Below are 12,541 nucleotides of genomic sequence, written 5' to 3' on the forward strand. Positions count from 1 at the left end.
CAATCAGTTTACTTGTTTTCTTGCTAAAGGATAAGTTAGAAATCTCACTGTAGCCCTGTCTGCAGCTAGATAAGTATGGCACCATTTCAAAGCCTGAGTTCTATTGTCACATGATTTTTTTGCATTACTGAGCAACGGCATTAAACTGAGTGCGGCAATTTTATGGTCCACTTCAAAGGAAAATCTGATCCTTTAGCTTCCTGTAGAGACACAGTCCCTTTTTGGGGTTGGGACAGGAAGTATTGAGCCCTGCACAAATTAAGTAAAAAAAATAGAAATAAAAAGAAAAATACTTTTAAAAATGATGAATAATACATATTGCAATTATTTGTTTTATAATCCACTGCTTAGTGCTTTTTATTACAAGAATGAAACAGACTGCTTTACATCCATTTAAGTTCCAAGTTTCCATTGATCAAAAAGTTAAACACAGACATTTTCATTATTTTAATCATTTTTCTAAGAATCTAAAATGTTATGGATGGTAAGGTCTCTTTGTCTGATTTTTCTCTAAGGTACAGTGCTTGTTAAATACTTCCCTGATTGATATTTTTTTGAATAATTAAGCAGCTTCTGTATTAGCTAGTTGTATACTAGTGATATTCACATATCTGACCACAGACCCCACCTTCCATCAAACCACCTTCAAGATCCCGTGCTTTCCATCGACTCCAAACACCATTACCCGCATAAAACATGACAAGTCCATGTGGGTTGTTCCCATAGTTGAAGTAAACCTTTTCATTGTGAGGACCCAGAAGTGTCTCATTTGTGCAGACCCATCTCAATGCTCTATTAGATTCACATGGCTGAAGTATTACTGCATGTCGGGACTTAGGCTTGACTCTTGCTCCAAGACAAAGACCAATCTCCACACTTAGAAGTCTGCCGCCCGGGAGCCAGCGGAAGAACTGTGAAAGGGCAGTTGATAAGCAGGGGTTGGCAGTGAGCTCTAAAGCACTAGGAGATGAATCTAAATGCAACACCTCTGCACATTTATTTTGAGCCTCATTATATATGTGGAAGGAGCCTATATAGGAAAGAGAAGAAGTCATTTAAAGGTTAGTCATCTTCCCCCCCCCCTCCCGAAAATGTAGAACTGAATACTTACCTAGAGTCTCTGCCTTAGTTTGTTCATTTTTTAAGTTCTGTATTACAGATACTAAAGCAGAGTCTGTAAGATAGGTTCAAAGTAAATTTGCAAAATTATGTTTTAAACATTTTTGTTAATTTCAATTTGAATCAAACATTTCACAAACGTACACTGCTATTAAGACATTAATTACAAGACCTTTTTTCAATATGTGCCCTTTGGAACTCTTGTTCTTAAAAGTGAAGTGACTTCAAGATTTAGTGAATCAACTGCATAGTTATTTAATATTTAGTGAATCTATGAGACTTTAAATAAATATAAGTATACATACACTTAATCAAGCCGTAACAAAGCAGGATGAGATACAGGATCAATATCAGGCTAAACACAAGACCAGCAAGCAGTAATTTCTGTCTCCTCCTGTATTTTCCTATAAGAAGAATATAAATTGTAAATTTGTAGACATGCAAAGTTGCTCAAAGTACATTTTATTGTACTCTTTGGTTAAAATTATTAAACATGCACAAATATACTAGAGAAGTTGTGCCTTATTTATTTATCACTAAACATTTTTTACTCGAGATTTTGAGGCCGAACTATCAAGCTCTTAATGTCTGCCTGCTCTGAGGCCGCGGACATCAATCCGTCTGATCCTATATGATTGGGCTGATTGGCACCCACTGCTAGCGGCCGATTGGCCGTGAATCTGCAGGGGGCAGCATTGCACAAGCAGTTCACAAGAACTTGTGAACTTGTGATATTCAACTGCTGTTGAATATCCAGCCTGCCTCTAATAGCACATTTTGGGTGCTATTGTGAAATGTGAGTACCTTTATACCAGCGTTTCACCTGTTGAAACATTGTACTTATTGATACACACATGCGGTGCCTCTCTTGTTACATTTTTTATAGGTGTAAATTTGATTTGGAATTTTTTCATTTTTAATAAATTAAGTAAAAGTAAAAAAAAAAAATGCTATATGATGTAATGATGAAATAAACATTTGTTGTATTTTTTAAGACCCTGAATAGCTTAGGTGTGACTTACTAACGGTAAGAGTTACATGTAAATATTATATTACACATAATAATATTCTTTTTCTTAATTTATTCCCACCTAAGCCATTGCCAAGAGAAACTTTTAGTTTCCTAAAGACAAGAATGCTGTAGTTTACAATCTCAGAATTGTAAATATGAAATTAAAACAAAGATATTAAGAGCATGATTAAAATGCCATTACTCTTTCTATTTAATACATCTGTAAATTTTTGTCCCGCCAACTACTGAAAATAGTGCTGAATATAGGTTTAATACATTTAGACTATGGGGCAGATTTATCATATCCGCACGACATCGATAAATGCCGACAGCATACCATGCCAGCATTTATCATTGCACAAGCATTTTGTGTGAAATGCTTGTGCAATATCGCCCCTGCACATGCGTGGCCAATCGCCCGCTAGCAGGAGGTGTCAATTATCTCAATTGTATCAGATCGGGATGATTGCTGTCCCCCACCAAAGAGGTGGCGGACGAGTTAAGGAGCAGTGGTCTTAAGACCGCTGCTTCTTAACTTATGTTTAAGATGAATCTGAAACTATGGGGGTAGATTGCAGCATTCGCTGCTTTATATATCTACTCCTATATATTGTCATACACATCTAAAATGGCGCCTATGGCCGTTTCAGAGTGTATTGCACAAATACAAGATAATAGAATTATTCCAAATTGTCTTAGACTACAAACAAACTTGGTGTAAACTCCAGTTTTGCATTTTATCAACACCCTTTCGGTTAGATTACGAGTTTTGCGTTAGAGGCTATGCGATGCTAACGAGCAGTTTATGCTCACCGCTCACTTACAGACAGTGCTGGTATTACGGGTTTTTACAAACCCGGCGTTAACCGCAAAAAAAGTGAGCATAGAGCAAAATTTTGCTCCACCTCTCACCTCAATACCAGCGCTGCTCACGTTAGCGGTGAGCTGGTAAAACGTGCTTGTGCACGATGTCCCCATAGGAATCAATGGGGGAGAGCTGGCTGAAAAAAAACCTAACACCTGCAAAAAAGCAGCGTTTAGCTCCTAACGCAGCCCCATTGATTCCTATGGGGAAATAAAAGTTATGTCTACACCTAACACCCTAACATGAACCCCGAGTCTAAACACCCCTAATCTTACACTTATTAACCCCTAATCTGATGCCCCCGACATTGCCGCCTGGATGAAGACTTCGCCCGGCTTGGATGAAGACTTCTCCCGACTTCGTTGAGGACTTCGGCCTGGTTGGGTGAAGACGTCTCCCGGTAAGGTGATTCTCAGGGGGTTAGTGTTAGTTTTTTTTAAGGGGGGATTGGGTGTGTTTTAGAGTAGGGTTGGTTGTGTGGGTGGTGGGTTTTAATGTTGGGGGAATTGTAATTTTTTTTTCAGGTAAAAGAGCTGATTACTTTGGGGCAATGCCCCGCAAAAGGCCCTTTTAAGGGCTATTTGTAATTTAGTGTAGGGTAGGGCTTTTTTATTTTGGGGGGGCTTTTTTTATTTTGTTAGGGGGATTAGATTAGGTGTAATTAGTTTAAAATTCTTGTAATTTCTTTATTATTTTCTGTAATTTAGTGGGGGGGGTTTGTACTTTAGATGATTGTATTTAATTGTAATTAATTGTATTTAATTTAGGTAATTAATTGTAGTGTAGTGTTAGGTGTAATTGTAACTTAGGTTAGGTTTTATTCTACAGGTAAATGTGTCTTTATTTTAACTAGGTAGTTATTAAATAGTTAATAACTAATAACTATTGTAAAAATCTTGTAATTTCTTTATTATTTTCTGTAATTTAGTGTTTTGTTTTTTGTACTTTAGATAATTTTATTTAATTGTAATTAATTGTATTTAATTTAGGTAATTAATTTAATTGTAGTGTAGTGTTAGGCGTAATTGTAACTTAGGTTAGGTTTTATTTTACAGGTAAATTTGTCTTTATTTTAACTAGGTAGTTATTAAATATTTAATAACTATTTAATAACTATTGTACCTAGTTAAAATAAATACAAAGTTGCCTGTAAAATTAAAATAAACCCTAATCTAGCTACAATGTAACTATTAGTTATATTGTAGCTATCTTAGGGTTTATTTTATAGGTAAGTATTTAGTTTTAAATAGGAATATATATAACGTTATTATAGTGGCGGCGACGTTGGGGGCGGCAGATTAGGGGTTAATAAATGTAGGTAGGTGGCGGAGATGTTAGGGCCGACAGATTAGGGGTTAATAATATTTAAATAGTTTTTGCGATGCTGGAGTGCGGCCGTTTAGGGGTTAATATATTTATTATAGTGGTGGCGATGTCCGGTTCGGCAGATTAGGGGTTAAGAATTTTATTTTAGTGTTTGCAATGTGGGAGGGCCTCAGTTTAGGGGTTAATAGGTAGTTTATGGGTGTTAGTGTACTTTTTAGCACTTTAGTTAAGAGTTTTATGCTACGGCGTTGTAGTGTAAAACTCTTAACTACTGAATTTTAAATGCGGTACCAGTCTTGACAGGAGAGGGTCTACCGCTCACTTTTTGTCAGACTCGTATTATCGGCGCTATGCAAGTCCCATTGAAAATATAGGATACGCAATTGACGTAAGTGGATTTGCGGTCTTTCCGAGTCTGGCCAAAAAAGTGAGCGGTACACCTGTACCTGCAAGACTCGTAATACCAGCGGGCGTTAAAAAGCAGCGTTGGGACCGGCCAACGCTGCTTTTTAAGCCTAACGCAAGACTCGTAATCTAGCCGTTTGTTTGTTAAATTCGATGTGTTAATTTTGTTTGCCGAAATAAACTGCAAAACCTGCGGGTGGGAAGACAGTGATTGCCAAAGCCATTGCTGTCCATGTGTCATATGAATGATTTTTCTGTTTTTTGCTCTGATACAATCTGAACTTTTCCCACTACAGAAACGGTGTTATCATTTGGATTATGATCACTCAGAACTTGGAATCACGGATCGAGAGCTGAATAAAAGCCGATTAACAGGATCGGAAGGATTGGAATCTACCCCATAGTTTCCACTGCTTATCTTTATAAACTTGTCTACTGCATTTTACCATGTTTGCCAACCTCTCCAACTACAAATGTCACTTAAAGGGACAGCAAAGTCAAAATTAAATTTTCATGCTTCTGATAGAGCATTTAATTTTAAACAACTTTCCAATTTACTTCAATTATCAAATTTCCGTTGTTCTTTTGGAATCCTTTGTTAAGGAGTATATCTCGGTAGGCTTTAAACAAGTCTTTGGCACTCTGTGGCAGCAGTCTTTTGCAGCAATTTATGTAGCAGTGTTATAAATTGTTGCAATCACTGCTGCTATAGAGTAATAAAGACACGTGCACGCTCCTGAGCCTATATAAGCCTTACCTTTCAAAACAGGATACAAAGAGAACAAAGCAAACTTGATGATGGAAGCTGGGTCAGCTCCAAGGGGGGGCATTGGCGGGCAATGCTCGCCCAAATGGAATGCTGTGCCCCCTCAAAAAATATTGATATGATCATACGCTTTAAAAATAATAAATAAAATAATTAATTGTTATGTAATGCTGCATGCTGGGGGCGGAGTTAGCTGCCGAACTGTGAGGTCGCATCACGCATCTGCAAGGAGCTCCCTGTCTGTGGAATTGGAAGTTAATTAGAGACTTTTGGGACTTGTCTTTAACTCTATTAATTTTACCTAACTATTGTGAGTTACTCATTTTCTTAAACAATAGACCATGATAAGAATATGATTGTATCATATAAATATATCTCTATAAATGGCTACCGGCTTCTATCAATGCCTCAAAAGTGCACTGTGATCTTAGGCCCGGCCTAAGATCACAATGCACTTCTGAGGCGTTGATAGAAGCCGGTAGCCATTTATAGACTTATATTTATATGATACAATCATATATTTGTATTCTCCTCTCTTTCACAGATCATAAACGTGCTATGCTTCATGCACGCAAAGCCCAATTGGTACAGCTGGCATTTGAAAGTGATCGTATTCGCAATTGCACACATGAGTGGAAAGACATTATTTTGAAGAGGTTCCATTCGGACACTTGTCGCCTTTCACTATACTAATGGTGAGTCGAGCTTTGTTTTGCATTGATGCCATGTTTGAATGTAAACGCCAGCCTTGGTGCCTTGTTGTAATTGTGTCAGACCTATTATATAACCTAAAGGCACTTTAAACTGTTAATTTCTAAGGGTAAAGGTCAGGAAAATGTTGCACTGAAAAAATATTTGTTGTAATACGATACAGCGGTGTGCTGGGCTGTAAGGGAACATGTTTTCAGAAAACATTTCTTTGTTGTTGTCATGTGGTTACCTGTATATATTTTCGTTTTGTGAATTCGGTTTTGAGCAACGGTGACGGACCGTTTGTTGTAGTTGTACCTGAGTTCAGAATTAAAGGGACACTGAACCCAAATTTTTTCTTTCGTGATTCAGATAGAGCATGAAATTTAAAGCAACTTTCTAATTTACTCCTATTATCAAATTATCTTTATTCTCTTGGTATCTTTATTTGAAATGCAAGAATGTAAGTTTAGATGCCGGCCTATTTTTGGTGAACAACCTGGGTTGTCCTTGCTTATTGGTGGATAAATTCATCCACCAATAAAAAAAGTGCTGTCCAGAGTCTGAACCAAGAAAAAAGCTTAGATGCCTTCTTTTTCAAATAAAGATAGCAAGAGAATGAAGAAAAAATGATAATAGGAGTAAATTACAAAGTTGCTTAAAATTGCATGCTCTATCTGAATCACGAAAGAAAAAAAATTGGGTTCAGTGTCCCTTTAAACGACACACGAGTTTGTGTGCCAAAAGAGAAAAGTTGTCCAGAATCAATTATTCCCATCTCCTCTACAATGTATTACTTTAATACTGGCACTGGCTATAAATTAACTATCAGGATGGCTACTCTTTCTTGCAGAATATGTAGATCTGCTCTTATTTTGACTCTCATACATGCTTTGTAAATGCGTGCCCCCTCGTGAAAAAAAAAAAATGGCCCCCCATTTCATTTGTTCTGAAGCCGACCCTGTATGAAATTAAATTGGAAAGTTGTTTAATATGGCACGTTCTATTTTAACCTTAAAAGTTTTTTTTTTCTTACGGTTTCAATAATATAATATATATAATATAATATAAGGTTTCAATAAATATTTTTTAAGGTAGTGTCAATACATAGAATTAAGTAGAATACAGACTACCAGGATACATTTTGCCAATGGTGAAATTGCAAGGAGCAATGTTTTACGTTGCTGTCACCTAGCAAATACCTTTTCTGCAGCATGCATCAATAAAAGTGTCCTTAACTACATAAGCCCTAATCTGCCACCCCCGACATTGCCGACACCTACATTATACTTATTAACCCCTAATCTGCCGCTCCGGACATCACCGCCACCTACATTATACTTATGAACCCCTAATCTGCTGCCCCCAACATCGTCGACACCTACATTATACTTATTAACCCCTAATCTCCCGCCCCCAATGTCGCCGCAACCTACCTACACTTATTAACCCCTAATCTGCCACCCCCAACGTCGCCGCTACTATAATAACATATTAACCTCTAATCTGCCGTCCCTAACATCGCCGCCACCTACCTACATTTATTAACCCCTAATCTGCCGCCCCCAATGTCGCCGCCACTATACTAAATTTATTAACCCCTAAACCTAAATCTAACCCTAACACCCCCTAACTTAAATATAATTTAAATAAATATAAATAGAAATTCCTATCATTAACTAAATAATTCCTTTTTAAAACTAAATACTTACCTATAAAATAAACCCTAAGATAGCTATAATATAACTTATAGTTACATTGTAGCTAGCTTAGGGTTTATTTTATTTTACAGGCAAGTTTGTATTTATTTTAACTAGGTAGAATAGTTATTAACTATCTTGCTAAATTTACCTGTAAAATAAAACCTAACCTAAGTTACAGTAACACCTAACACTACACTACAATTAAATAAATTAAATACAATTATCTAAATTCAAAACAATTAGCTAAATTACAAAAAAACCCACTAAATTACAGAAAATGAAAAACAAATTACAAGATCTTTAAACTAATTACACCTAATCTGATAGCCCTATCAAAATAGGCCTTTTGCGGGGCATTGCCCCAAAGAAATCAGCTCTTTAACCTGTAAAAAAAAATACAAACAACCCCCCAAATAAAACCCTAACTAAAAAAAAACTAAGCTCCCCATTGCCCTGAAAAGGGCATTTGGATGGACATTGCCCTTAAAAGGGCATTTAGCTCTATTGCGGCCCAAAGCCCTAACCTAAAAATAAAACCCACCCAATACACCCTTAAAAAATCCTAACACTAACCCCCAAAGATCCACTTACCGGGAGAAGCCTTCATCCAAGCCGCAATATGTGCTCAACGAAGCCAGCAGAAGTGGTCCTCCAGACGGGCAGAAGTCTTCACCCAGACGGCATCTTCTATCTTCATCCTTCCAACGCGGAGTGTCTCCATCTTCAAGACATCCGGCACGGAGCATCCTCTTCTTCCGACATCTTCTTGCTGAATGAAGGTTCCTTTAAATGACGTCAACCAAGATGGCGTCCCTTAGATTCCGATTGGCTGATAGAATTCTATCAGCCCATAGGAATTAAAGTTGAAAAAATCCTATTGGCTTCAATCCTATTGGCTGATCAAATCAGCCAATAGGATTGAGCTTGCATTCTATTGGCTGTTCCAATCAGCCAATAGAATGCAAGCTCAATCCTATTGGCTGATTGGATCAGCCAATAGGATTGAAGTTCAATCCTATTGGCTGATTGCATTTGTTCCAATCAGCCAATAGAATGCGAGCTCAATCCTATTGGCTGATTGGATCAGCCAATAGGATTGAAGTTCAATCCTATTGGCTGATCCAATCAGCCAATAGGATTGTTTCAACCTTAATTCCGATTGGTTGATAGAATTCTATCAGCCAAACGGAATTTAAGGGACGCCATCTTAGATGACGTCATTTAAAGGAACCTTCATTCAGCAAGAAGACGTCGGAAGAAGAGGATGCTCCACGCCGGATATCTTGAAGATGGAGCCGCTCCGCGTCGGAAGGATGAAGATAGAAGATGCCATCTGGGTGAAGATTTTTGCCCGTCTGGAGGAGCACTTCTTTCGGCTTCATTGAGGAAATCTTACCGCTTGGATGAAGACTTCTCCCAGTAAGTGGATCTTCGGGGGTTAGTGTTAGGATTTTTTAAGTGTGTATTGGGTTGGTTTTATTTTTAGGTTAGGGCTTTGGGCCGCAATAGAGCTAAATGCCCTTTTAAGGGCAATGTCCTTCCAAATGCCCTTTTCAGGGCAATGGGGAGCTTAGTTTTTTTAGTTAGGGTGGTTATTTGGGGGTTGGTTGTGTAGGTGGTGGTTTTTACTGTTGGGGGGTTGTTTGTATTTTTTTTACATGTAAAAGAGCTGATTTCTTTGGGGCAATGCCCTGAAAAAGGCCCTTTTAAGGGCTATTGGTAGTTTAGGTTAAGCTAGGAGGTTTTTTTTATTTTGTGTGGGCTTTTTTTATTTTGATAGGGCTATTAGATTAGGTGTAATTAGTTTAAAGATCTTGTAATTTGTTTTTTATTTTCTGTAATTTAGTGTTTTTTTTTTTGTAATTTAGCTAATTGTTTTGAATTTAGTTAATTGTATTTAATTTAGGGAATTTATTTAATTGTAGTGTAGTGTTAGGTGTTATTGTAACTTAGGTTAGGTTTTATTTTACAGGTAAATTTGTATTTATTTTAGCTAGGTAGTTAGTAAATAGTTAATAACTATTTAGTAACTATTCTACCTAGTTAAAATAAATACAAACTTGCCTGTAAAATTAAAATAAACCCTAAGCTAGATACAATGTAACTATTAGTTATATTGTAGCTAGCTTAGGGTTTATTTTATAGGTAAGTATTTCGTTTTAAATAGTAATTATTTAGTTAATGATAGGAATTTTTAGTTATATTTATTTGAATTATATTTAAGTTAGGGGGTGTTAGGGTTAGGGTTAGACTTAGGTTTAGTGGTTAATATATTTAATATAGTGGCGGTGACGTTTGGGGCGGCAGATTAGGGGTTAATAAATGTAGGTAGGTGGTGGTGATGTTAGGGACAGCAGATTAGGGGTTAATAATATTTAACTAATGTTAGCGAGGCAGGAGGGCCTCGGTTTAGGAGTTAATAGGTAGTTTATGGGTGTTAGTGTACTTTTTAGCACTTTAGTTATGAGTTTTATGCTACAGCATTGTAGTGTAAAACTCATAACTACTGACTTTAGAATGCATTACGAATCTTGATGGGGTAGACTGTACCACTCACTTTTTGGCCTCCCATGACAAGCTCGTAATACCGGCGCTATGGAAGTCCCATAGAAAAAAAGACTATACGCAATTTGCGTAAGTTGATTTGCGGTAAGGCCAAAAAAGTGTGCGGGACAGCTGTACCTACAAGACTCGTAATACCAGCGGTAGTAAAAAAGCAGCGTTATGAGGCTTAACGTTGCTTTTTAATAATAACGCAAGATTTGTAATCTAGCCGATTATTTGCTTTATTTTTGTATTTAGATGATTGGCTTATGTGTCAAATAAGTCTATAGACTTATTTGACGAACCAGTGAACTGACTGACAGCAAATTATTATAAAAATATCTAAGCTGGTATATATGTTCCCTTAAAAGTGCGATTTACATTAGAGAGACCCTGTAGCTAATGCTTCCTTGAAAATGGGAATGTATAAACTTGAGAAAACAACAGATTCTTTGATAGATATTTTAATTGAGTTTATATGTGACTAGAATTTGCATAAATTAATCTACACAGAATGTAATTTAAATTGAGAACTTGTAAATGATGCACTCAGTGACTTTTTCTTCATGTACAATAATTAAAGGGACAGGAAACTCATATTTTTTTTAGTTCATAATTTAGAAAGAGCATGCAATTTTTAACAGCTTTCCAATTTACTTCTATTATCTAATTTGCTTCATTCTCTTGATATCCTTTGTTAAAACGGCTCAGTAGCTGCTAATTGGTGGCAGTAGATAGATGCCGCATGTGATTTCTTCAATAAAGGATATCTACAGAATGAAGCTAATTAAATACTAGAAGTAAATTGGAATGTTGTTTAAAATAGTATTCTCTATCTGAATCATGAAAGAAACATTTTGTGTTTCATGTCCCTTTAATAAAGACAAAAATGCCAAATAATATTTTAAGAGACAGTATTGTCTGGTTGCAGAGCCACTGACTTGAATTAAGCAGTTAAATACTCGGGGGTCGATCCGATAAAAATCGTCGCCCGCAAAAGCTGGCGACGGCAATATTTGCGCGGGTTTGGTATCCTATATACGGCGTAACCTAGAAGTTACGCGCGTATATTTCTGCCGTCGCCCGTAGTTTTTTGGGCCATAGGCAGGTATACCAAACCCGCGCAGTTTGGTATCCAATATACAGCATGAGGACTTACGTGGCGAAAATGGAGAAATCTTACTCCATTTTCACCTCGCCACAAAAAGCAGCCGTAAGAAGCCTTACGCTGACTATTGGAGCCCCGTAACTCCCTAAACTGGCTGCTAAAATAAACCTAACGCATGCGCAATGTCTATCTCCCTGTCAACCGCGATCTGCTAAATAAAACCTAACACCTAACGCATGCGCAATGTCTATCTCCCTGTCAACCGCGATCCCCCGCCGCAATCCCTAATAAAGTATTTAACCCCTAAACCGCCGCCATCTACATAAACTAACCCCCTACTGTGAGCCCCTAAAACCGCCACCATCTAACTGATCTATCCCCTAATGTGAACCCCTTACACCGCCGCCATCTATATTAAAATTATTAACCCCTAATTTAATCTACCTACCCCGCCGCCAGCTATATTATCTATATTAACCCTAAGTATATTATAGTTAATATAGTTATTACATTATATATATATTAACTATATTAACCCTAATTATATTAGGGTTAATATAGTTACTATAGTATTTATATAAACTATATTAACTCTATCTAACCCTAACACCCCTAACTAAATTCTTATTAAATAAATATAATTCATATTATAAACTAAAATATTCCTATTTAAATCTAAATACTTACCTATAAAATAAACTCTAAGATAGCTACAATGTAATTAATAATTACATTGTAGCTATGTTAGGGTTTATATTTATTTTACAGGTAAATTGTTAATTATTTTAACTAGGTATAATAGCTATTAAATAGTTATTAACTATTTAATAGCTACCTAGTTAAAATAATTACCCAATTACCTGTAAAATAAATCCTAACCTAAGTTACAAATACACCTACACTATCAATAAATTAAAGAAACTACAAATATCTATCTAAAAATACAATTAAATAAACTAAACTAAATTACAAAAACAAACAAACACTAAATTACAAAAAATAA

General features: G+C 36.5%; 1 protein-coding gene across 2 annotated transcripts in view; it reads right to left on the bottom strand.

The window, feature by feature from the left end:
- Positions 1-324: 324 nt before the first annotated feature.
- Positions 325-12,541, bottom strand: part of LOC128662256 (uncharacterized) — a 78,099-nt gene continuing 65,882 nt past the window's right edge. For both annotated transcript variants that reach the window (XM_053716078.1, XM_053716077.1), the window contains 3 exons: positions 1,425-1,523; positions 1,112-1,174; positions 325-1,030 (listed from right to left, as the gene is read on the bottom strand). In XM_053716078.1, the coding sequence (XP_053572053.1) occupies positions 594-1,030; positions 1,112-1,174; positions 1,425-1,523 (599 nt within the window). In that variant the 3' untranslated portion in view covers positions 325-593. The remainder of the gene's footprint in view (positions 1,031-1,111; positions 1,175-1,424; positions 1,524-12,541) is intronic.

The sequence above is a fragment of the Bombina bombina genome, chromosome 6, assembly GCF_027579735.1.
Source record: "Bombina bombina isolate aBomBom1 chromosome 6, aBomBom1.pri, whole genome shotgun sequence".
NCBI lineage: Eukaryota > Metazoa > Chordata > Amphibia > Anura > Bombinatoridae > Bombina > Bombina bombina.